Source organism: Chenopodium quinoa, unplaced genomic scaffold (assembly GCF_001683475.1).
Source record: "Chenopodium quinoa cultivar QQ74 unplaced genomic scaffold, ASM168347v1, whole genome shotgun sequence".
NCBI lineage: Eukaryota > Viridiplantae > Streptophyta > Magnoliopsida > Caryophyllales > Amaranthaceae > Chenopodium > Chenopodium quinoa.
This window is the reverse complement of record NW_018742309.1, coordinates 2982626-3009438: the sequence shown is the minus strand read 5'-3', so window position 1 is coordinate 3009438 and position 26813 is coordinate 2982626. Positions and strand designations below refer to the sequence as shown.

General features: G+C 35.8%; 1 protein-coding gene across 2 annotated transcripts; it reads left to right on the top strand.

The window, feature by feature from the left end:
• The first annotated feature begins 750 nt into the window (after window positions 1-750).
• LOC110688124 (mitotic spindle checkpoint protein MAD1-like) lies at window positions 751-21811 on the top strand. Of its 2 annotated transcripts, XR_002504514.1 has the most exons (18): window positions 751-1229; window positions 1827-1926; window positions 2229-2389; window positions 2628-2825; window positions 2926-3018; window positions 3521-3643; window positions 5800-6047; window positions 8925-9096; window positions 10643-10753; window positions 10843-11046; window positions 12690-12852; window positions 15271-15361; window positions 15441-15510; window positions 17291-17419; window positions 20281-20319; window positions 20422-20512; window positions 21015-21122; window positions 21258-21811. XR_002504514.1 is itself a non-coding variant. In XM_021864815.1 (16 exons), the coding sequence occupies exons 1-16, from the start codon at window positions 1059-1061 to the stop codon at window positions 20509-20511; spliced, it is 2163 nt and encodes a 720-aa protein (XP_021720507.1). In that variant the 5' UTR covers window positions 752-1058; the 3' UTR covers window positions 20512-20888. The 2 variants fall into 2 exon arrangements, 1 of the variants encoding a protein (XP_021720507.1); XM_021864815.1 differs by lacking the exons at window positions 21015-21122; window positions 21258-21811 and having other exon boundaries at window positions 752-1229; window positions 20422-20888.
• Window positions 21812-26813: the final 5002 nt, after the last annotated feature.

Here is a 26813-nt window from a genome sequence, read left to right as displayed (position 1 = left end):
AGTCCCCGCAAATTTGAACCAGTACCCTATTTTAGGCCCTGGAAATTTGAACCGGTACCCCCTATTAGGCCTCGGAAATTCGAACCGGTACCACCTATTAGGCCTCGGAAATTCGTGTTAAACCCCGTAAATGTCTCGTATAAGTTGGAAATTTTAGTTGTGCGACTATTCATCTAGTAATAAGATTTTGCGAGAAAAAAACTAGCACAACATATATATACGTAGTACCTTAAAAAGTTCGTCGTAATGCAATTGATCATTGCCCTTGAATCCGTACAAAATTAAATATCAAACATGATAAAAAGTTAGATATGCCATAATTTGTTTGCAAATTAGATGGTCGAGAATCGAGATGATTATATAGTTAAGAGTGGAAAGAGTTTAAATTAAAGCAAGGGTAAAATTGGAATATAATTTTTAAAAGAAATTATCTTATTCTGTATTTAGGCAAAATGTTACCTGCTTTTAGTACTTTCCTATCTAATATATATTAATAATTAAATGATGAATAATTAAATGGAAAATATATTAATAGAAATTGTATTGAAATATGAATCATAGTATCTTTCAAATTGCATAAAAATTCAAAGGTTAAGACTTTTGAGTCTTGAACCCATACCCTGCCAAATTAAATGTAGGTTACTTGACCACCAAACCACAGGAGGAAACACAAATATTAATGCATGCACCTTCCCTCACCTGGGCCTTGGGCAGGTGCCCCGGTTGCCCTGGCTCTCAGCTACAGTCCTGCCTAGAATAATGCCCGTGCTATTCAATAGTTGGTATTTTAAAAAGAAGTTCAAAGAACACACTTCTCAACTTCTCTCACCTGTACAACCCTCACACTACATGATTGTTCATCCCTTCCAATTCCAATTTTGATACTCCAATAGCACAGTACAACTAAAACAACACGCAGACCGTGAATTGTATCATCAAAATTGGCGCCTTTCTATTTCATTTCAAATAGTCGACAGCAAACACCCAAATTTGCAATTCCAAAAACACACAGAACCCTAGCATATCAAACGAATTGAATTTTCTTCAGTAGAGCAAAAATGATACTGAGAACACCACCACCAAGGAAACGGAGGGCCGAATCCAATCCTCCTGAGGAAGGTTCTCCCGCCGGCCGCCTTGTCATCTACGAGGATCCTCCTTCGCCGCAACCTGAATCTTCTCCTCTTCCTTCCGATCATTTGCTTTGCACCTATCAATGCCGTCAAATGGTATTCTTTTTGTATATAAATTTGTTTGTTTTGTCAAATTATATGGTCATTATGGTGTTTTTATAATTTTATAATTGAAGCAATTTGGTATATATTACTCCTATATACCAACAATTGCATAAAAAAATCAAATGCAATAATGATTTTCATGGCTATTGCCAATTCATAATTTCCTAGTGAGTAGCGTGTTTACCAACTTTAAGGTTACGAAATGTTCATCATCACCTAAGCTTATTTGAATTAACGCTCCTTGGTCCGGATTTAATAGTCACATGCGAAGGATATAGTTTTAGTTTGTAGGGAAATTTTTTTACATTCCGTAGAATATGAACAGATTTTTCGTACATAACCCTTATCTAAGTAGGAAAGAGATGGAATGAGACAATTAGTGTGATGTATTTTAGTGAGTTTATGGTGAAAGCGGAAGGTTGCAATGTGACTGATTGGCTACAAGTTCCAGAAGGTGGAAGTAGTATTAGAAGTCACTTTTCGGTTGCATTGTTGTTTGTCTTGGTCTTTTGTAGTTTGTAAAAGTAACTGTTGATCTGGTTTTACAAATTGATCCTGTACTTATAATAGTCTTGTATTGTCTTGCAGGTTAAAGCGGAGCTTTTGGATAATTATGCTAGCATGGAAAAAACAATTGATGAAAATCAGTCCAAATTAGTGACATTGAATGAGAACCTCTTGACAGCAGGTAGTTTATGAGAAATTTATTTGAGCAACATCTTCTATGTATTGAGCACTTTTATATGCTGTATAAAAGTCAAGCTTCACATTAATTTCTTTTTGGCCTTCGAGTCAAAATATTCCTTAAGTCAAGGAGTGGCTGTTTCTTTAGATCCCTTCACCCTTTTTTTTTTTTTTTTTTTTTTTTTTGTAAAATACTTCATCTATTTAGTATGCTTTCGGGTTCCTGAGTATGGAATTATTGTTAGCAATAAAGATGGAATTGACTAAAAGAACATTTTGTGATTCTGTCTGCTCATATCATTTCAGAAGAAGAAGGGAAGAAATATCGAGATCAATTTCTGTATGCCGAGCAGGAGCTTGCTGCTGCTAGAGGCCGTGAGCAGTCACTGCAGGATAAGCTCTTGAAGGAGATCAAGGAATCTCAGGAGCGACTGACGAAACAAATACAACAATGCAATGAACTTGAGGCGAGTACTGACTAAAGATTTAGGGGTTGTGATCTAATATGTTAGTGTTTTTGTAATTTAGTTTTTACTTGCTTGAGATGATTTAATCTGTAATAGAAAGAAATAAAGAAGACAAAGTTTGCTTTCTTCAAAAAAAAAAAAAAATAAAGAAGACAAAGTTTGCTCCAACGAGATATAAAACTTACCTTAATACTGTTAACCTTTTAGCTCTTTTTTGGTTTATGGGATTGCATTTCAGGTCAAGCTCCAAAAGGAAGAAAGCATGCGCAGAAGTTCAGAATCTTCAGCAGCTGCTGCTGAAGAGAAAGCTAACCGTTTAGAGCGGAAACTAAACCAACTTTCAGACAGCACAGAAAGAGAAAGAAAGAATCTACAAGACGAACTCAAGCATTTGAAAGGAGATTCAAAGCTTTCTATGTCTAGGTTAAGGGCTGAAGTGAGTAGAAATGATGGATTTAATTACATTGTCCTTTTCAAAAATCTATCGTATATATATGTCATGTTTCCTCCTAATCTCTTTTGATCATTTTTTGAAGCTTGAAAGAGTGCAATGCCAATCTAGTAATGCTGTAAAGGAGTCAGAGCAATTAAAGAAGAAGCTGGAAGAAGTTATCAAACAGCTCAATAAGGTTGGAAAAATTCTTTATATTTTTTACTTCATCGTAGGTGTCATTCTAGCTCAAAGGGGCTTACTGCACAATTTTTTTTTTCTTTTTTATTTTAAAATTTCTGGGTTGCCATTTTTGGTTCATATTGCAGTACCTGATTCAAAGAATCAGAGAGGAATAATTGGATTTTTTGTGATTTAGTATCTTCTTTGGCTTCTTTGTGGGATCAGGTGGAGTTTTTAGCCTCTCTTTAGGCACACCTAATGGGGTTATCTATGTCATGTCCTTTTTGATGCATTGTGAGATTGGAATTCTTTTTTCAATATCTATGTCATGTCCTTTTTGATGCATTGTGAGATTGGAATTCTTTTTTCTTTTTTCATTGTGTGTGTGTGTGTGTGATGGCCTTGTTTTTCTTTTCTTTCAACGTTATTTTTTTAATTTTCTATGTGTTAGACATGTATTTTTAAAACTCCTTTTCTCTTCTTTTCTCTTTGTTTATAGTATGATGTGTAATCTGCAGTGTTTGCAAGAAAAGAATGAGCTGGAAACAAAAATATCAAGCTTTACATGCCCAGAGGAGGGTTCTGAATCTTCTCAGAATGATGTCTTACTGAAGCACTTGCAGGAGGAGCTAAGAAATTATGTATGTGTAGTGTATTTTAAAGTCATTTTCTTGTGCATTTTGCTTTTATGGCATGTATAGGATTTCAAAAGTCGAGGATTTCATCTCATCAAAAGAATTAGGGGTAGATTGGGAGGAAGGGGCAGGGCTGGGGCTGCAGGGTAGCTTGGTAAATCTGCAGCTTTAGTTTTACCTGTAAGACGTGGCTCAGGCTTTTTCCCTTAAATACATCAAAATTGTTTAGGAATTCAAAGGGTTTTAAAGTTTTAGCGTTTTAGGCCTTTTGTCAATAATGCTGTAGTTAAATGGTGAATCATTTACCTTAACTGGTAAGCTTGGGCAGATGAACTCGTAAGATGTTTTAGAGGTCGTTTTGGTTCGTTAAACTGGAATGGTTTGGTATGGAATCTCATACTAGGTAGGTATGGATTTAAACTCCATACTAGTTTAAAGTTGTTTGGTTTATGTTTTAGAATGATTTATATTTTAGAAATGGATTGTAAATCTTAGAGCCTAACCAAACAATAAAATAGATGGAATGGACTCTATCTCCATTCCAATCCATTCCAAAAGTACCAACTAAATGTGAAACGACCCCTTAGTTGTTGCTTCTTTTGTTGCGACTGATTTGGGGTTGATGGGTGTCACAGCTATTAGACTTGTCAGTGATTAAGGACATATTGGGAAAGGAGAAAGATGGATTAACAATAGCCAATTGGTATTTCTGATGGATTATATTTTAGTGTTTCTCGTGATGATTAATCGAGTGGAGTTCTGTGTTGACATGAGCAATAAGGTAGAATATGGTTTCTCGTAATTGTGAATGTTTTTATGAGGGCTTTGAGTTTTTTTTTTTTTTTTTTTCTTTTCTAAATATACAAGGAAAATAATTTGTCGAAGGAGATCAGGGCTAGTATTAGTTAGTTGTGTAGTTTTTACCTCAGTTCCATTATCCAACCAGTTATATTAGCACTGATGTATGTTCTAAAGATCACATCGACCACCTGTACTGGTGTTTGGTTGCTACACCTCTGGACCTGCAGGCTCAGCATGACCATGTCTACTTGCAGCGTTTGTTTGTCCTCCATCTTGAAAGTGCCATGCAGCTTTATCTTTTTGAAGCCCTTCTTTGCTGCTCCTAGGTTAAATTCTAATTTTCTCCTCTTTTTCTGTTCCTATAGCAACCTAGATGGCAGAGAAAAGGTGTCTATGAGTGGTGGATCCAATCTTTTGTTTGCCCTTTTGTAGCCTAATTTTTGTAAGAGCAGAGGAGACTTCCATTTTTTTTTTAACTCTTCTTCATGTATTGTGCTATTATTACGAGTGTTGATAGAATTGAGCAGCAGAATTTACTGTTGGTGGCAGCTTATGCGCTAAGTTGCTCGGACCCTGGTACTCAAATCTGGCATGTACACATGTCTAAGTGTCCGACAAAGTAATTTTATGAATTTTTTTTCAGGATTTTGGTGAGTTAGAATACGACACATACTTTTAGTAAAATGAAGTCCGAATAACATAGCTTATGAGGGTAAATGGGTAATTAATTGAAGAAAACAACAACAACAAAGCCTTAGTCCCAAAATGATTTGGGTAACATGAATCGTCATAAGTTACCGTCAATTAATTGAAGAAAAATGATTAAAAAAATAAATCTCATTAGGAGTCTTGCAGTAACCCTTTTTGCGTGAGATTAGTGTTTTTTTTATTTTTTTTATTTTCTTATAATTTATTTTAAAAATACTTCTCTATGGACAGTTGGGCGCTTGTTCACTGGTCTTTCCTGAAATTGCTTACTCAATTGAAGTGAGGCTGGTAAAGTGTTTCATTGTATTTTTGGTCCCTGGAGGATTGATGGTACACTGTCTCAGTAATTTCAATTTTCTTTTTTTTTTTTTGAAAAAAAAAAAAAATCATTTGTGAATCTAAGACAAGAAGTGGTGCTTTGGATATGTGTGTTTATAAGGCTGGTATATTGTTTCTTTCTTGTAGCTCTTATTAGTTTCTAGTTCTTAAGGAGTATATTGTTTTGGATTGACTGTATAAAGTTGAGGCTTCAAGCATTGGTCTCAGTGCTTTTTTGTTGTCAGCTTTTTTCTGCTTGCTATCTGTTGTTAACTCGACATGTTTGGTATTGATTCTCACTAGAACTCTTTATTCTTGGTTCTGTATATTTATAGGAGTATGAAGTGCTTGAGGCAAGGAAGTTGAAAGCATCTCATGAGAACATCGAGCTGGTGAAGGAGAAGCTCATAGAAGAAAGAAGGCGGAGGGAAAGGGCAGAGGCAGAGCTAACTAAGTTACAAGAGATTCAGTTAAGTATGAATGTACTGGAGGATGAATTAGCTTCTTGGAAGAAAATCTTGAAAGAAATTCCTGGAGTTGAATCTTCCGATGATGTCCCCCTGAAGTTTGTTGCTCTACAGAAGTATGTGCTTAAACTTGCAGCACAATTTGGTTTCTATCTGCTTGTTGAATACATAATTTATGGAAATATGGAGTTAAAACCCTTGGCATTCTAGATTGTCAAGTACATATGTTTGCTGGTAGCAAACAAAGGCCTTTCTCGCTAAGTTCTCAATAGTTCAGTGGTCACATGTGAAAGAAAACTACATTAAATATATTATTGTATGCTTGGAAAATAAGAAACTTGATAGAAATTACTACCTCAATTCCTTAATGTTCTTTACACTTTAATTCTTGACACAATTCACAAATTACACTTTGACTAGTTTGAGTAATTTATGCCTAAGGAATTTAAGGAAGAATGTATTCATGTGTGGTCTTGTGAGATTTGTCTTATTGTGCACTTTCGGGACCAATTTTTTTCATATTTATTTAGAGATATTAATTGTTAAAGATTTGCATTGGTAGTGTCAAAAGGTAAAGTGTTAAGAACATTTATGAAAAGAGGTAATACTTCCTTGTAGAATACGAAGTATTAAAGCGTTGCACAGTTGTTATCATGATAATCCACTATACCATATGGAGTATGGACGTGTATAAATTGGACATAAATCTAGTATCCATATAATCATGAGGAAAAAATTTGTGTCCTATAACTTCCATTATGTAGTTGCCCATAAACTCTATTAATAAGTTCGTTTAAATTCCTTTTTCATATGCTTGCAAGATCTTTTTTATGTAGTACATCTAAGCTTTTGAATGGCGAAACATATGAGGGATACCATGTTATTTTATGTAATTCATATTAGAATCTCAATATGTTATAAATTGGTAACATAAATGGCAAATTGATCCGATTGAAAAATATTGACAGAAAGTGACCTAATGTGACCCAATCCCATCGCAAAAGTGGGAGACTGATCCAACCCAAAATTGGCTTGGACATTAATAACTCGGACTAAAGATATCCCCAATTGACTAAAAATGAAGTATATTACTAATTTAATATTCTTAATATAACAATCTATTAACTTAAAATCTTTTTCAATTGTGGCATTTGCATTGACTCGTCCGACATATAAGAACTTTTTGAACTGATAATTAAAGCTTTAGAAGTTATTTTAGCAATGAATTGAACTTAGTAGAATATATTAGAACTAATTTGAATATATTGAAACTTAGTAGAATATATTGGAACTCATCAAAATTTAGTTTGAACTTATTTTGTTTGAATTAAGTTAAAGTAGTTTACCGCATGTGTTCCAGATTAACTTACAAGACCAAACTAGTTACCAACATACTAAGTTGACCATTAATATATGCTCCCTTAGACTAGACTTGTTTGCCTATGCACAATTTTGACTATTGATATATTTATTAAAAAAAAAAAATTACTTGATTGGAAGGAGTTAGGAAGGATATGAAGCATATGGATTAGCATGAGAATGAGGTATTTGATCGTAAGGGATGGAGGAGGAAGATTTTTGTGGATGACTATATAGAATAATTACTTTTAGTTCATGTAGCCGACCCCACTTATGGGATTAAGGTTTTGTTTGATTGATTGATTGATACTCCTTTCGTCCTCAATTATGGTCTAGTATACTATTTTTCTTAGGTCTTAACAAAATTTATTCCTGATAATTTCTCTCATCTAATGCATCCTATTCCTACCCAACTTTTGTAGGTCTCTCTACTAATTATCTCACTATCACTCACTTTCTTCATATCTCATTTGATATGGGGCCTCCACTAAACCCTATCTATCCTGATCATATTTTCTTATTCTTACTTTTCCACTATCTACCAAAAAAGCTACTCTACTCTACTATTTATTCTTAATATATTATGAAAGTGTACATTAAGAAAAACCTAACATCTTACGTACTAATCTTTGATTATATATAACCCCTTGACACCTTTCCTTCCGCTTATTCTTCTCAAACATTAAGTCTAAGGTTCATGGTTACCCTAGTTTTTGTTTTTATGTTGTTCTATAAAGTTGAGAAAGAAGACTTACTTTCATGGACAAAATGTGATGTGCAATGTTTATGAAGGAGAAAAAGTGTCTCTCATTTGCTTCTGTTGTGATGCCAGAGATTAATACTTTGTGTTTTTCTAAACAATGTAAAAGATTATATAAATAATATTTGACAGGTACTGCTGTCATTTTATAATATACTTTTGTTTTGTCTACTTATCTATCAAGATATAGTGTTGCTCATCTTGTAAAGAGGTTTTGATGAACACACCTGGATATGTGATGTGTACGTATGGAATCATATCAAGGCCGTTTAGTTACTTGAAGGTCTTTGTATAAAAGATTCTCAGATTAGTGTTTTGTGAATATTTGTTCTGTCACATGTGCTATTGAAATCATGCAGCTGCCTTTGTTAATCCGTTATGGACCATTATGTTCCTGCTATACTCTGTGTTTAAAACTCTTGCTTGAATTGATGCTATTGATTTTAAGTATAGCTAGTGTTTACATTCATTTTTTAGGCACTGTAAATGTGGGGTACCTTTTTATTTTTTCTTCCAGTGTGATTTACATAGCATTATAAGGTTTCATGAAAAGTATGCTCTTAACATCTAATAAGTATGTTTCCAACACTCATTTGGTCAATAAGGTGAATTTCTTCAATTTGTAAATTCATGCCACAATTGCAGTAAAGCTGGCTGTAACACCTTTGAGATGCTGCTTCTATGACACTGACCATTACTGGGATCCTTTCGACAGTCGTGATATTTTATAAACATGAGCACAAGTTTAGATGAAGCTGGACATTGGGATGTGCCTCTTATTTATCTGCCTTATTTATGTGATTTGTCCATTTGTGCTAATAAGCGTGCTACAGTATGTCTTGATTTTATGCTGAGTGCTTATTTGGTAATACAGGGAGGTGATAGATGGCATGGCAAAGCTAGGAGAGGCAAACACACGCTTGAAACAACTTGAAGTAGCTCTGGAGGGTGCTGAGCTTGATAAGAAAAATGTTGAATCAGAAACAGCATTAGCTAAGGAGAAGGAGGAATCGTTGAAGTTAGAAATTAAGGAACTCAAATCGAAAGTATGTGTTACTGTAACTCTTTCCTTTAATTTGCTTTCAAGGACTTAAATCCTTTAATCAGATTGTCTGTTACTTTGTTGCTCAATTGACTGCACTGTGCTTTTCAGTATTCTGGTATTCTAACTTTTGTTTTTCCAAATTTCAATGAATCTTTTAGTTTTTCAGTTGATTGATTGTAGGTTAATTGGTCTACTGATGTAGAGTTACAGGTGGTACTTTTGTAAGAGGTTATTTTGAGCAAGAAGAGTATGAGTTTTAGAGTTCTAGACTACGTTTTGAATCTGGGAGACATTTAACCTCTGCTTATACTGTTGCAACTTGTGCTTTATGCAGTTTCTCTTATGTGTTCTTATGTCAAAAAGTAAAGGAAATAAAAGAAGTCTGATATACTTATAATTGGAACTCAGTCTAATAGTTACTCCAGAATCTAGATAGTAAATTAATGAATTAGAGCTTACCAAACCATGACTCTGAGCTTAAAGCTGTTAAACCTGACAGATAAAATTAAATTTGTTTGTATGCATCTTTATTCTTGGTCTGTTAATGCTATATTTGTAAAAGTGAAGTGTATCTTAAGTAGCTATTTTATGACAGTAGAATCTTCTTGAAAATTTCTTAGAACAGGTAATGAATTAATGCTGTATCTAATTGTAAATATGATGAGGAAACAAATAGGTCTATGCTTAGTATAGCCTAAATGTTGCAGCCCACCATCTTGTCACTACAAGAGCTGAGATTCATATGTTAAATTCTAGGAATTATGTTCTGCACTAATGTGCAGCACTAAAAGTTACAATAAGATATAAGGCTGAACAGAATCACTGTGAATAAAGGTGCTACAATGAATGGAACTACATTTTGTGATCAGGGAAATAATATGTTTTTACAAAGATTTTATAAAGTAGAAGATTAATCCTCAAATTCTTTACGAATCACTTTAATTGCTTTGAACCTTGAAAATTGAGTGAAACTTGAAAACCTTTGTCACCTGAGCCCAAAAGGAATCTATATAAGTTACCATGTCCTACAGAAAAGGTGGATTCTAAAATGATGCTCAAGTTTGGTTCTAACCACTTACATGGTTGTGCCATTGAATTGATATAAAGCATTGTGGCATAGCACTTTCCTCTCCCTAGCCAGTCCCAGACTTTACAAGTTGCATTTGCAACAGATCTGCTATAATAGAGGGGCAAACTGAAGATTCCACAATTTCTATGCACATGGCAGTCAACTGTGAAAGAAGACTTGCGTACAACTATCACTATTGGGCTCTTCAATTCAACTTAAATTATGTCTAACCATATGACATGCTGATAATGTATAAGTTTTAGCACTAGGGAATCCTATTTAGTCTCATAAAAGGCCTGCTGTTAATTAGATTGAGATGTTGGTGTCTGAGTTTTTACCTGGAAAAGATTTTGGTGTCTGATTGAGGTTTGCATTTTCTATTTGTTGAACTTTAAATACTTTTCACTGGTTTCCTTTCCGTCTTGTTTACCCTATTTAGCACTCATCCTTTGTTCTATTTTTCATTTAAAAAATGCAGCTATTGTCAGTTAATGAAGATGGAGATCAATTAAGAACTGCTTATAATGAATTGAAACAGCAGACGAATGTAGAGCCTGGTTATGAAGCTGTCGGGAGAGCCTTAACTCAGGTTTTTTCAGTTTCGTCACCAGTTTCTTTTTACTGTGCACGTGCATGGTTGTCTAATGGTTATTTATTTTATTTATTTTCTGAATTCAGGGGCTTGAATCATCTCTTGCCCAAAAAGACACTTACATCAAAGAATTGGAGCTCAATCTTAGTGAACATAAAGCTGCCAATGATCGTCAACGTAACGAGATTAGGATGCTGAATGAGAAGCTAAACAGTGAAGCACGAAAAATAAAGTCTCTAGAGAGAGAGAGTGACCGACTTCGTTCTGAGATTGCTCTCTTGGAGTCCAAAGTATGATTGCTTATTAAGAAAAAGAAAGGAATTCTTGCTTTAAATTTTTTGTATATTCTCTACTCTTGTTGAAATTTGTCTAGTTCATTTGCGTGTTCTTGGATGTGTGTGTCTTGTATTGTGATAATTACATGGAAAATCATTCATTGCTGCATTGTTGGCTGTCAATGTTCCTCTTGAATGTTTTGTTTGATGTGGTTAGGGTAAAGTGTGTGTCCAGCATCTTTTTTAGAGGCATCAACTTAGTCTGCCTGCTTTAGTATTATTATTAGTATTAGAAGTAGTATTAGTATTAATGTTAGTGTTTGTATTAATATTAGTGTTAGAGTTGGTAAAAGTATTAGTGTTAATGTTAGCAGTATTAGTGTTAGTGTTAGTATTAGTGTTAGTATTAGTAGTATTAGTGTTAGTGGTATTAGTGTTAGTGTTAGTGTTAGTGTTAGTAAAAGTATTAGTGTTAGTTTTATTGTAAGTATTAGTATTACTGTTAGTATTAGTACTAGGTAATGGAAGGATAGTAATAAAGGTTACAATTGTTGTTCATTAAAAAATATGTCTCCATGCTTATATGAAAACCTTTTGTTGTTACCAGTCTTAACATAAAGGCAAAACCATCATAATTATAATTTAACTAAAGAGAAGTTCCAAACTATTAAAGTTTAAATCAAATGTTGCAAAGTGCAATAGGATTCTCAAGCGTGGTCCATACTTTCCATAAGCAAAGTTCAAAGCTATATGTATGGGCTTAGAAAACAAAAAAAATACTAGGACTATCATTACCTGTTCAGGAAAGTTGTAGTGTGATAGAGACATGCTAGGAAGGGTACTGTCAACAGTCTACACGTAGCACATAGTTACAGGTAGTGGTTGGTTACATGTGTTAACTAGTGATGGGTGGTTATATGTTGTGGGTCTGTGGTCAGTTGTGGGTGGTTATATATCTATATTCCCTTACCTTTTTTGTTTTTAGGGTGACATGTATGCACATTATTGAGTTGTTGACTGATACTAGTGGGAAGTGAATATTGTCGGAAATTATTGTCATCAATTTTTTCTTCTTTGAAGTTGGATCCATGTGGTACACTGGTACTAGACCACAGGCCCAAGTTAAGTTTAGGGGCAGAAAAAGTGCTGTGTAGTGGCATTTAAGATATCTGGAACATCACAGACTTGTGCTGATTTTCTTGTAGTCTCCTAGGCAAGATCAATATTTAATTAAAATGCTCCTGAACAATTGTAGGTTTTTATGCAATTTATTCAATTGATCTCTCTCTCTCTCTCTCCATTTTTTTTTTTTTTTTTTGGGTGTTGTTGTGGGGGTTGGGGAGGGGGGGGGGGATGAGAGGAGGACGGAGGGTTGTTAGAGCTTACAGATGTTCTTCCCTGATCTAAGTGAGCAAGCCCACAAGTTGATTGTGGCTTTCTTTTGTCATTGACATTTTCTTGTAATTATGTGTATGCATATATGTTAAGGCTAGTTGGGGAAGAGCTTTGACTTGGTAAAGGACAGGTGCAGGTATGTGCAATCTACGACAGAGGAAGAAATCATGATGTTAATATGCTACCTGCTATTTAGTGCCTCATTTTTTTTCTTTTCTTTTCTTGATATAGCGCTATTGATTCATTTGTTTTCTTCTCGGCAGTTAGGACATGGTGATTTTTCGTCTGCTAATACAAAAGTCCTGCGAATGGTGAATGCTCTGGGGGTTGAGAGTGAGGCTAGACAAACTATAGAAGCCTTACAATGTGAACTTCAGAAGGCTAATGAGAAACTTCAGGTTGTCGAAGAATTAAAGAAACAATCAGGTCCAAACTATATTTACTTAACTTTATTGCATTTTAGTCTTCCAATTATTCACATAGTTCCTGAAATTAATTTTTTTTTTTCCTTTGGCTGTCATTTCAAATATTCTCTTTTGTATGTAGCTAAGCTGCCAAAGGATATGAATAACTCAACTTTGGTAGCATTTGAAGCTTTCTATTTTTCAACGATGATTTTCTTGTGAATAGTATGTGGGTCAAACAAGTATGCACCGTCTGTGTTTAGAGAAAGGATCTATTTAATATTGAGGAAACCTTGTTAACTATGTTACTCGGCTCTTCATTTCACTTTTAAGTACCCATTTCGTATTTTGACACTTGGACATGGGTAGGACACTTGGATTGTTTTTATTTGACCAAGATCGTTAAAGTTTTTCACAAAAGTTGAGTAAGATGCTTGGATATGTATACGTGTCAGGTAAGTTTACCTGAGTCAGAGCAACTTATTGGAAGTTTCCCTTCAGGTCTCCCTTTCCATGGTATATCACCATGTCAGTCACCAAGATAATAAAACCCTTTCCATGGTGTATTATCTTGTCATTCAACCATACAATAACATTTTATAGGTTTCAAATTCAAATAATTTAGACTTTGGAAGAATGTATAATTGCCCTATCATTTGTTGATTCAGCTTTAGAAATAAATGTAGCATACATGCCACTACTCTGTCTCTAAAGAGGCTCTTGACACTTGGGGTGTATGGGGTGAGGGTTAGACGCATGCAGTCTGCAAGAAGACCTTTTGAAGCTGTACACAAAACTGCAAAGTCTTTTTCAACCTTATCTCTACAAAAGGAAAGAGTATTGATATTAGACTTTTGACTCCCTGATTGTACTGCACAGATTAAAGCTAAAGAATTGATAGTTGAGATAGTTGATTTAGTAAGTTGTAATCGGAACCAAAGTGTGATTTGGTGAGATAGTTGACTTACTCATTGTACTCTGAAGTTGAAAAACTCAAGTGTTTACTCAATGACTTAAGCTTTGCTCTTTTCAATTTATTTTTGCTGTAACAAACAATTTATATTTGCTGAACTTATGTTTCTCAATCACAATGAACTTGACTTATTTTTGTTAAACCTTAGTGCAAAGCATGACCTGCACCCAAATTCTAGTGCCTGCTAAATGAGTTATGTAGATAAGGTTTTGTTCCTAGCTTGTCTACTGGAGTTTAAGAGAAACTAATATACTTCTTCTTTTTTAGTTGAAGTTGACCCATTTCCTTTAAGGTAACTTTTATTATATAATATTCCTATTTAACCTGACTTAAATAACATAAAATTAATTAAAAACTCCACATTTACTCCCTCTATGTTTATGACCCACCCACCCCTCCCACTCCAAATCCCACTTCTGACTCTTCCACTCCACCAGGGCTCAGTCACCATTCCCACGTTCTTCATGTTTTTCAATTACAACCTCCATCTCCACCCCCTCTCGTTTTTACTGGCATTACCACCACCACCACCACCTCCACCTTTACCCTCTTTTTTTTTTTTTTTTTTTTTTTTTTTTTTTTTTTTTTTTTTTGGGAACAAAATCAATTCATTAATAAAAAGCCATCCTTTACCCTCTTACAACTTATTTAGGGAACAAAGGAAGTATTAAACACTATGTTTCAGTATCGTTTGGTGAACTATGTGTCCTCTCGTTTTGTTTATCGCTCGTTGCTTCATTCTGTCTGCTATATGGGTAATGATAATGAAAAATAAGTTTCTGCCAAGATTCATTAGGGAATAAAAAAATGTTTTTTATGCTCTAGAGTCTGAACTTATGCTTCCAGGGACCAGGGTCTTACCTTGAATGTTTCTGTCAAATGTAAAAAAGGATTGGGCATCTCTCTTTAATATTCTGTTTACATGGATTTTTGATCTTCTTCCTCCATAAAGATGTTGATTCTCATATCTGGTAAACATTCAACCGCTAGCAACTAGTAAACCATGAAAACTACTTAGCTTTTTGTATGTTAATTACAGAACTTGCAACAAATTATTAAATGGCTCATTGAGTCGCCAACGAAAAAAAAAAAAAAAAAAAAAGAAAAAAACGGCTGAATTTATAAGTTTTGACTGTAATTTTTTAATTGTCTGGTCCATCCTCAAGAGGAAATTAAATAGTATCCTTTAAACTAGAAACAGTTACAGGTTGACTTCCCCAACCAAGGCTATGTTTCAATAAAAGTAATTCTTTTTTTCTTTGTTTGTTTCTTTTTCCACCACATTTTTAAGGCAGGCATGCTGAATTTTTTTATTTTTAGTTTGTTTTGCATTGGTTTTTTTTTAAGAGGGTACTTTGCTCTTTATGGTGCAGCTTCTTGCTTTTTCCTAAGAAAATGGATCTTTGTTGATGGTGGAGCTGTCTTCAGGAATTAACATTGTTTTTTTCTGTTAAAAAAATTTAATAGCTGATGCGGGGCAGTTAGTGGATTCATATATTTCTGGTAAAATAGTGCAGTTGAAAGAGCAAATATCAACACTTGAGAAGCGTGAGGAAAGGTCAGGAGTAGTAGCCGATTTGCTAAACTGTAGTCTCCAAATTTCTACATAAACTTACATTTAAATTATGATGGGCCAGGTACAAGACTGTGTTTGCTGATAGAATCTCAGTTTTTAGGAGGGCATGCTGTGAACTTTTTGGTTATAAGGTATATTGCAATTAAAAGAAACCCTTGTTCTTTTCTCAAGATTAATGCCTACTTTTGTTTTGTATTTGTTTTAAAAAAATGCTTATGCATGCATAGTAATTTGGCATCTGAAATGGGAATTGTTAAATATGTTAGAAAGATTACACATCATAAAGGTAATTCTAAAATAACCTTGAAGGCATCAGTGAATAAAATAGGCTTAAAATGTTTTCGAGGAAAACTGTCCTATTGTGAAACAAAAGATATGGATTTCGAGTACATATTGTATCCACATATTTCTTTGATTTTATTATGCTTTTGAGTCCCTTAGAAGACAAATTATGGCCAATGTTGTGGTTTTTTTTTTTTTTATTCTATTTTTTATAAAAATATTTTTAAAGGATATAGGAAATACATTGACAAGGTGAAGAAACTCTGAAACATATCTATAACTTACCAACTATGTTACTTAAACTTGATTACTTGTGTCGGAGTACATGTCCATGTGTTTAAGTCTCTAGAGTCTCAAGGATCCAAAATTGGTTTTTGAGGTGAATTGAAAAATCCAAGTAGCATATCTTAGTAGGAATTAGATACATATCTTGATTTTAAAATTGTTAAAAACTGAATTTCGTTTTATTTTACGATTTTATAAAATTTTCTGGCTTAGTGTCCAACTCCGAGGTCAAGAATGTCAGTCTCTTTAGCTGCCAAGTTGTCAAATTTTAGTGACAATATCGTTTAGTTAGCTTATATAATCATCTATAAAAAAAATTACTCTCTTTGTTCCTAATTGATTATCCTATTTAGAATCTGCACATTTCCCTATGCAATATTGTAATTAACAAATTTTAAGTTACGCGTTGCAAAAAAAATGTAAATATTATGTATGTGGAAACTAAAAGTCATCTCTTATGATTATGTTTTGAAGTGCATCCTTTGTTACCCTAATATTGCAACAAGGGGGAAGACACGTGATTTAAGATCAGGAGAGAGAGAGAGAGAGAGAGAGAGAGAGAGAGAGAGAGAGATGGACCCATGTGTTGAGGAGAGAGATAGAGAGAAAACATGTGCATATATGGTTATGTTGCAATGTCTGTGAAACTTCTTAAAATGGTAATTGTTGCAATATTAGTGGAACGGAGAAAATATATGTTTATCCTTTAAATATTAGATTTCATTTGCGTTGGAATCTCCACTGATTCCAAATTAGACCCTCAATTAGGAACGGAGGGAGTACATATAATCGTCTTTCTTTGACTCAAAATCAATTTCTTCTTTCCTTTGTAACATAGTATCATCCGCATATTGATCACACTACAATTTTTTACGTAGTTGTAGAAAGTGAAATATTTGAGATTCTGAAATGCAAGATGACTTGGAGAAAATTTACTCACCTAGAATTTTCTTGTATTTTTATTATGATAAACAAGTAAATCTGTTGTGATAATTTTTCCTACAAATGAAATTTCAAAAATCTTCTTAGGTCTAATTCCTATGGAGTACAACATTGGTTGCTCCTGCAAACAACAATTTGGGGTAAATCTGTCGCATTAGTAGAAGATGTGTATTATTGTATATCAACATGCAAGTGCCGTATCAAAGAATCTATGATTGCTAAGTAAATAATTGATGTGATCAAATGAATTGAAACTGCTAGGAGTGCAAAAGGGAGATACAAAAAAGCATTCATAGGTTCTGAGCTGAGATTCATTTCATATGCAATTTTGTTCAGATTTAATTTATTAAGTGTGAACATGTATTGAGTCTCATTTGCATCTACTCATACATGATTTGACAGATTGTTATGGATGATCAACATCGTTCAAATGGGATTCCTATAACGCGTTTCACGCTTCAATCTATCTATGCGCAAAGTGATGATGAGAAGCTAGAATTCGAATATGAGTCGGGTAACACAAACATTTTGGTAAGGCAAATTATACTATGATCTTGTAATACGGTTTTCTAGAATTAGGATTTTTTTTGAAACTTTTCATGCAGCCATTGGCTTGCTGCAGGATCTGCAGTATTATGCCAGGCATTGTTTATCATATAGCGTGCCTCATAAATTCTTGGTTGATGGATTTCTTGGTCTAAACTCAATAAATAGGGTAACTTGACATTATACTTTTATTCACCTTTTATGCCTTTTCTGCCCGCCATATGCAATCCTTTTATTAGTTTGATTAGTGAAAGCATTTCCAAAATGACAGGACAACATTATAGCTAAATTATATTTGTATTTTTTTATTTGATGAAGAAAATTGTATGTGTAACAAACAATGAAACAGCCGAAAGTACAAGAATAGAGGGCAAGTCTTTATAACAACCAAAGAAAACAGGTTTTAAATAACCCCAATTTGTTAAATTTCCCCATTGAATAATTACTAGAAGCCACCACTGCTCAGTGTTAAGCCCACAAAGGAGCATAATAAACTATTCATTATCACAGAAAATTACTAGTTTAAGCAGTTCCCTAGAAGATTTGTGCATTCTGTACTAACCACAGATGTCACACAATAGCCTCCAAAACTATTACAATGTTACACCACAGCTTCTCCTTCCAAAGTTCACCGAAGGAACGTAGCTGATCCAAAACAGACAGGAAAACTTGATGCTTCTCGTACTTATTATATAGCCTACTCCAACTATCAATTCCCATTTCACGATGAAGAAAGAGATGCGATCAAGACTCGCTCTTGGCAGGACCAAACATATCTTGCAAAAAACTGATCTTTGATCTTCTTCTTTGGAGCTTATCATTATCATTGATTCTACCCTGCCAAACACACAAAAGCTCTCACCTTAAAAGCAACTCCAGCCTTCCAGATAAATATATGGACTAGGAAGAGGGGGTTTATACCTTGGTGGCAAAGATGGACATCCAAAAAGAGACTTGCAAGATAAGGTGCCTGTTGAATGCCCCATTCACCTTGTACAGTACCCTGCCTTTTGTAATTGAGGTGGTAAAACCTCGAATGTCAAGGTAGTTCTTCAATCTTCCCATCTTTGGATATCTTTGGATGTCTATGTAAACAACGTTCTCAAACATTGCGATTATGGGATGCGGAAAAAAGAACATCATGTAAAGTGGACAAACAATACTATTGAGGAAAATACATCCAAAATTTAAGATAGTGGCAATTCACAATCATGAATATGAATAAAGAACAGACAATATACTTATGAAATAAATTTCCTAGGGCAAGCGCAATTCAACAACTCAGCCGAGTCCCACCTGTTTTGAAGTTATCCATTATTTCTCTGCATAACACGACCTTACAATGATCGAGGTCCAAGAGGAAAAGATCATGACCACTTTCGAACCAAAGCTTTTAATAATCTGCATATGAACCCCCAATCGTGCCTCTTTACCCGGCCAGGGGTGGCAATTTGATCAAGGGGTTGAATTCAGGTTTAGTTTTTAGTTGATTTTGGGTTGTTTTTGAGATTATTTCCTGCCAGGCCAAATTCAAAGGTCTGCAGAATTGTAATTCAGGCTTCTTCTTTGCTTTTCACCTGAAAGCCCTGATTCTGTAGTTCTGTACACCCCCTTTAAAATCCTAACATGCATATGAAAAACGATGGAGAAAAAAAGGAGCCATGGGATCCCCACACCACAATCCCCTGTATGAAGAAATCCACTACCTAGTCGAGGTGTTGGTTACCATTTCCAATACCAAAATATAAGCGTGAGACAAAGCATTGAATGTGTCTGCCAATCTCCAAAACTCTTCTTTAAAACAAAATCAAGATAGCACCAACTCACTCACCCTTCCATTTGCCTTAATGCCTTGTCAAAATCTAGCTTGATTACCTACCCCTTTACCCTTGTTAGTCGAGTTTTATCCACCACCTCATTAGCCATAAGTGCCTTATCCAAAATTTCCGTCCCTCCAAAAAAGGACTTAATGAGTGAAAATTGGTGTAAGGTAACATATCTCCTAACCAATTTATATGCACCTTTGTGGGAACTGTGACATTCTTGGTGCTTGAATCATACAGATGGGATGATAGTTGCTTAGCGGGAAAGTACCCCATTTCATCAAGAAGTCTGGAAGGCAACAGACAGGGAAGCATTGTATAAACCTCCTTAATTAAAACCTGCTCAGTCTTTCCTAAATCATTTCATAACCTTCATTTGAAAGCATCATAGATGATACTTGAATTAAGATTTTCAAACCTTTGTATCCCAGTTCTTCTTACTCTTCCAAGAGTATAACTTCAATGACGCTCACAATGTTAATATTTCCTCCGTTGAACTTGAAATTTAATGACACATACTACGAAGTAAGGTTTGTGGATCCCTATCATCCTCTGTATCCTCTAGAGGCTCTAAAGGGACACACCTTTTCTGCTCACTTGACTAAGGTGCAGGATCCTATACTGTTTCTGGACCTATCAACATGCGTTGCTGGATGATTATAAATAATGAATTATCTATGTAGCTAATGCTCTGATGAGATATGGTTGAACATGGAATTTGTACAAATACTGTAAGTCTATATGCTATGCATCAGTAATGATGGTTAGAAAAAAAGCAGTGAAGGTGGAAATAGACAGCTTCATACATTTCTGATATTGTGTATCAAGAAGTGCTTATAACAAGTGAATCTACATGAATAGTAAAGCTCTGACAGCTGTCTTTGTATGATATGTAATATTCTCCTGCATAAACACTATCTTCTACTGTTTTATTGGGAGACTTTAATCTTTCACAAACTTTGAACTACCGACTGTGTTTTTCAATTTGATGCTGTATTAATATATGATATTTGGATCTTGTAGATAAATGACTATGCAAAACAGCGTGACATATCGCGACAGGTAGATGACATTGTTTTGTGATTATAAGCTGAAGCGTATATAGGTTTTCTAGTTGTATCTTTTCCCCTGAATTGAGGAACAATTTTCTCTTTTTTTTTGTAGGTTGAGATATTTATTCGAAAGCTGAACTCAATTCCAGCTTTTACAGCCAACATAACTGTAGAATCTTTCAATAAGCGCACTCTATCCTAATGTAAGTTAATATCAAGATTTTGAATAGTGCGTTCTTTGGGTTATCCCTTTTATTACCAAATCTTGAAAGAGAGGATTGCAGTCACTGAAGGTTGCAAGGCTTTTTGATCTTAAAAGCTGGCATATCATCTTTTTGCGCTTTTGAGCTGCTAGGATACACTTCACAGCTATGTTGTGCAGTCTGCTGAGCAAATGTAGTATATACCCGTGTATCACAATTCTGAAATTTTTTACCTGTGCTGTTGTGTTGCTGCTATTAAGAAAATCTAATGTGGACTCTATGCTTGTATTGGCCAGCTATATTGATTAACCATTGCGTTGCATGGTCCAATGTTGATTCTATTCAGTAGCAATGAGAAAATTCCATTTTTAGAAAACTTCTTTTGTGACAAAAGTCAAGTTTTGTTTACTTGTATAATACTTGAGTTCTTATTTATTTTTGTTGATTTAATTTTTTTATTTGCATTTTTTTTAATTTTTTTATTTTTTTTTGGTGTGGCTAGGGGGAATGAAAGGGAGAAGCTGGGCTCTTCTGGCCTTAACAGCCGCAACATGAGCTCTAGCGACACCTGACCTATTCAAGAAAATAGTGGAGTGACTTTGACAACCATGTAATATCTCACACCAAGTTTTGTTTTTCCAATTTCATGGTCGTAGGGTGTTTTATTGCCTTAGTAGCTTTCATGCAGTTCGTTTAGATCTCCATTCCATCACTAAGGCAGATAGCCTTTCATCTTTGTTTGCAGTGCCTGTGTTGCTATGATCCTTTCTGAATGTTGTTTTGGTAGATGACCCATCGTGCACCTCCATTCCATCCTTTGGAATCTTTCCGCTCCATCCACGTCAATAATGATAGGCATTCCCAGCTATTTGTCCTCTGCCTTAAAAGCTTCAGTTGCTTTTGTTTCAAATCAATTCTTTGCCTCATGTATACTCTCCATATTCCTGTTTGGGTCACGGCTCAAAATGGTCCATAAGGTTGGGAGGAAATCTTTTGCTCCATTATAGGATCTTCATTGTCATTAACATATATCTGACAAAGATTTAATCTAGCATTTGGGTTCCTAGTGTTGATCATCTACTTTGTCCTTGATTTGAGCATGGTTAAACTCTTCAAGACACCGGACAATTGGATTGTTTGATAGATTTCTCTGATGTGACTATAAGGCTTTTATGATGTTTTAATATTTTCACCTTGTATCTAAAGTCCCATAAGAGTGACTTCATTAATTACTTTCCACCCATAGAAGAGACATTATGGGCTTTATGGAAAATTAATCTTCCAAATTTTCTCTGAAAATATATTTTTGTTCATCACTTTCATACCCTGATTTTACTAGGGCTTCTATACCCTGATTTTACAGAGTAGTTCTCATTGCTTGTAATGTTCCAAAAAAGCTAGTCATTCTCGTTATTGTTTCTAGTTTCTTCTTCCACATATCGATATTCCATTTTCAATGGCCGTTATAGTTCCTGGTTGCATCATCCTTGCAGTGTTGCATAGGCTTTCATAGAACCTTGAAAATTTACTCGATTTCCTTCCCTACTTATCGCTTGTATTTCCTTCAGAACTCTACCTAGTAAAGAAGGGAATCTGGTGAATTCTCCAATCTTGTTTGAAGATTAAAGCTCTATTTTATGCGTACATATTCCTCATTCTAATGCGAATTTCTGTTTTGAGTTTTTCCAACACCTCTTTAGTAGGGATGGCAATGGGTCAAATTCGGAGCGGATTACGCAAAATCCGACTCCGACCCTATAGGAAGCCGGAGGCTAAATTTGACTCCGAATCCGAATTCGTCCAACATCCAACTTTGAGACTCCGAATTCGATCCGACTTCAATATCCGGCCCTTGACTCTGACTTCGATCCGACCCGACTTTGAGTTTTTATTTTTTTATTTTTCCGGTTTTTAAAACATTTGTAATAAATTGACAATTTACAAATTCCACTAAAAATAGCAATAATAATAAAAAGGAAAAATTGCCTAGAATAATTTAAACTCTACCTCGTTCTCTCAAAATAATCCAACCTTCCAATTATTCTAGATTAATCCAACTCTTTACCCCCATATTCCCACATTAAACCTAAATGACTGGCTACTAGAGCAATAGGTTTTTTTTTTTTTTTTTTTTCCTTTTCCTTTTAATTTTTTGTTTTGACCACCCAACTCCAAAAACAGCACCACCTACTACAAGCACCAAAAACAACTACCACTAAAACCAAAAATGCACCAGCAAACATCTAAATCGAAACTAACCACCCACTAACACCAAAACCACACCTCACCTAAAAAAATTGTAAAAAGAATGGTGTCCTTCGAACAAGTGTATTATTCCGATAGAGGGTTCAAAATCAATTACGGAGTTAATTATTCAGTGAAGTCAAGTGATCAGAAAGTCGGGCTAGAGGCCATCTCCGATCGGTGAGAATAACTATATTAATTTCATAGCTTTCCTTTGACTAAACCCAACGAGTCACACCCAAGCGTGCAACCGAACTAAGGCGACGAATTAAGCCGAAGGCCTTAATACGTCAAACAAGAGGATATGTACTCCGACGTCGGATTCTGAGCTTAGAGCGTCGAAGCCGAACGTCGAGTCAAATTCTAGGAATAGACGAGACGTACAAATAAGTCAAACAACATAGCCCTAGCCTCGCATTGGCCTAGCCATGCGAGGGCTAGGCTAGCTTGGGCTGTTGCAAGGCAAGCACCAGCCACAAGCCTAGCATGGTACGCGCATGCACTAGCTAGGCCTGGCTGGGGCATGCCGCAAGCCAAGCATTGGCTGAGTGCATGCAGCTGGGCATGATAGCCGAGTGCTTGTCGCAGCAGCATTGCTAGCAAGGCCCAGCAACTATCGCAGCTCGCCAAGCTCGCTTGCGAGTGCTGTGCCAAGCACAAAGCAGCAGCCGGCATGCGAGCTTGCGATAGCAGCAGCAGTGCCCAACAGTGTTAGCAGCCTGCAAGCATGCAAGGCTTGTTGCGCTGCGTTGGGCCTTGCTAGCTGGCCCAACCGAGAGCACAAGGGCTGCCAGCTTGGCGCGCCTTGTTGCTCAAGGTAGGCCGACCAGTTTGCGTATGCTCATTAGTCCAATTGACCTTGGGGAGATAAGGTCCTCACCTACCCACTCCCATTGCTTGCCACTTGTTGTTTGACTATTTGTTTGTTGCTTTTAATTTATTTTAGAATTAAATTAAATGCATTTATTTCTCAACTTTGTAAAGTCTCACATTGATGAAATATCAAAGGGATGGAGATGTTTCTCCTATAATTACCCAAACTTGACTTGGGATTTTGAATTGCAAGAGTTGAACTCTATAAAAGGCATCTCCTTTGAGAAAACCTTATAAAGAGGTCCTATTGTTAGTAGTGCTGGTATTAACCTAGTTGTTAATACCATGTTTTCGGGCGCGTGGGTGGACCTCGTTGGAGGAGTCACATTTGAGGCTCTCGTAACGTTCGAGGGTTCGTGTTCGTGCTAGGTGGAAATCACACTTCAAGGGTATGAACGTCTTTTCCGTTCTCTCTCTCTCTCTCTCTCTCTCTCTCTCTCTCTCTCTCTCTCTTGTGTATGTGTTTATTTTATATGCATGTTTAGTTTGGTCGTATTAATTTGTGCATGTGGTCTTTAGGTGGGTTTTGGTTCTATGTGGTGTTCGCACACCGTAAAACCCAACAATTGTCCTCCACCTCAAACAACCCCTCACCCGATAAACAACCACCACCCTTAAAACAACCCTTCATCCACACGGCTACACGAAATCAGCCCCTACCCAATATTCACTGCCTAACCCCCAAAACAACCCCTCACTTACACAAAATCAGCCCCACCTACCCAATAATAAGGCCAAGCCATAAAACCAACCCGCGAAAAATAGTGGTTTGGGGCCTTTTCGGGGTTTGTTGTTTTTAATTTGTGGTGGTTCTTGTCGCTTGGGAGTGGTTAGATTCGTGGTGATGGTGAGGTCGTGGTGGTGGTGGTGGCGAGGTTTTGGGTTTGTGGTGTTCTTATTGGTTGGTTGACAAAGGGTGAAACTAGGGTCGTTAGACTAGCTTACCTAAGTCAACCAAATTTATAAACCGAACCTATGCCTAGTATAGGGGCAAGTCCAAGTTGATCCACGAGAAATGGGGGAGTCGATCACTATAGTTTCGTGTTAAGCTATTTCGAAGCAAAAGTATGGAAGTAGGGTGAGCTAAACTAGTCAAACAAACAAGAAATCGAGAAAGATTCAAATTCAAAGATGCTAGGGATTAGGTTCCATATATAATCATGATAGAGGTGCCAAATTGGGGGTGAATCGAAGCAATGGAGTGTTGCAAGGACTAATGGTATTTACAATCAAAGAGTTCAAAAGGCTATCTAGACTAATTGTCAAGCTAGGTTTCCACTATGAATGACAAACTAGTAGAATCACAATTCAAACAAATTGAAAATTGAAAATTGAAAATCAAGTGGTCATGTCATCAAGATCAACAATGCAATTAAGTTTAGCAATCTAGGTTAATCAATCCTATCAAATTAAACACATGCACAAATCCATTAATCAATTTAATCACAACAATCTATTGATCAAAATCCCCAAATTAACAACAATTTATCAATCATACATGCTTCCCCAGCTCCCTAGCTAAGAAATCTACTCACTAATCATTATGAATTGAAGAGACAAAACAAAGCTAATCATCATCATCATCATATTCAACTAATCAAAGAGAAAATCAAGTGATTAAGCTTGCGTCGGTATTACCTTCAACAACCAAATCTTTACTTCCACCATAGACCAGGAATTTATGCTTGTTCCTTTTCAGGTACTTTAGGATATTCTTGGCCGCAGTCCAATGCGCCTCTCTCGGGTCTGATTGGTATCGGCTCGTAGCACTCAAGACATACGATACATCCGGCCTTGTACATATCATGGCGCACATGATCGATCCTATTAGCGAAGCATATGGGATCTGATTCATTCTCTCTCGCTCATCAGGTGTCTTTGGACACTAACTCTTACTGAGAGTTACTCCATGAGACATGGGTAGATGGCCTCTCTTGGCGCCCTCTATTTGGATTCGTGCTAGTACCTTATCGATGTAAGTACTTTGGCTCAATCCAATCACCTTTTAGATCTATCCCGATAGATCTTGATGCCCAATATGTACTGTGCCTATCCCAAGACTTTCATTAAGAAACACTTTCCAAGCCAAGTCTTTACAGACTCCAGCATTGGAATGCTGTTCCCAATGAGCAATATGTCATCGACATATAATACCAAGAATGCAATGTCACTCCCACTGACCTTCTTATATACACAAGACTCATTTGGATTCTTGATGAAGCCAAATTTGCTGATTGCTTCATCAAATCGGAGGTTCCAACTTTGCTAGCTTGCTTTAATCTATAAATGGATTTCTTAAGCTTACAAACCTTCCTAGCATTATTTGGATCTACAAAACCTTTGAGCTGTATCATGTACACAGTTTCTTCCAAAATCCCATTAAGGAAGGCGGTTTTGACATCCATTTGCCATATTTCGTAATCGTAATATGCAGCAATTGCTAGGATAATTCGGACGGACTTAAGCATTGCGACTGATGAAAAGGTTTCATCATAATCAACGTCGTGAATTTTCCTGTAGCCTTTTGCTTTGAATATATATAAACAACTCCATTTTTGTCGGTTTTCAACTTGAAAATCCATTTGCAACCGATAAGTGTGTAACCTTGGGGAAAATCAACCAAGTCCCAGACTTGATTCTCAAACATGAAGTCCATCTCGGATTTCATGGCTTTTTGCCATCTAGCAGATTCGGAGCTCATCATAGCTTGTTTGTATGTCGCTGGCTCATCACTATCCATAACTAGGATGTCTTGATTCTCGGTTAAGACGACACCAAGGTATCTGTCTGGTTGAGATCTTGGCCTTTACGACCTGGGTTTAAGGTTGAGCATTAACATTGTCGGTTTGACTCAGACTTGTATCAACAACTGCTTCCAAAGCCCTTTGATTGTCAGATTCATTTTGTTGCTCATCCACTCGAACTTCATCAAGTTCGATTTTCCTCCCACTTGTCATTTTGGAAAGATACTCCTTTTACAAAAAGACATCATCTCGAGCAACAAATACTTTGTTCTCAGATTGGTAGTAGAAGTAATACCACTTTGTTTCTTTTGGATACCCCACAAAGAAACATTTGTCAGATTTTGGTGCAAGCTTGTCAGGCATGAGTCTCTTGACATATGCTTTGCAACCCGAAATCTTAAGAAAAGACAGCTGCATAGGTTTCTTCGTCCATAATTCAT

What these genes read in the sequence shown, in the direction of transcription:
- LOC110688124 (XM_021864815.1), top strand. Translation starts at nt 1,059, where the DNA reads ATGATACTGAGAACACCACCACCAAGGAAACGGAGGGCCGAATCCAAT. An exon ending in AACAATGCAATGAACTTGAG is followed by an intron (nt 2,390 to 2,627) that starts GCGAGTACTGAC and finishes ATTGCATTTCAG; the next exon opens with GTCAAGCTCCAAAAGGAAGA. An exon ending in AGCGTGACATATCGCGACAG is followed by an intron (nt 20,320 to 20,421) that starts GTAGATGACATT and finishes TTTTTTTTGTAG; the next exon opens with GTTGAGATATTTATTCGAAA.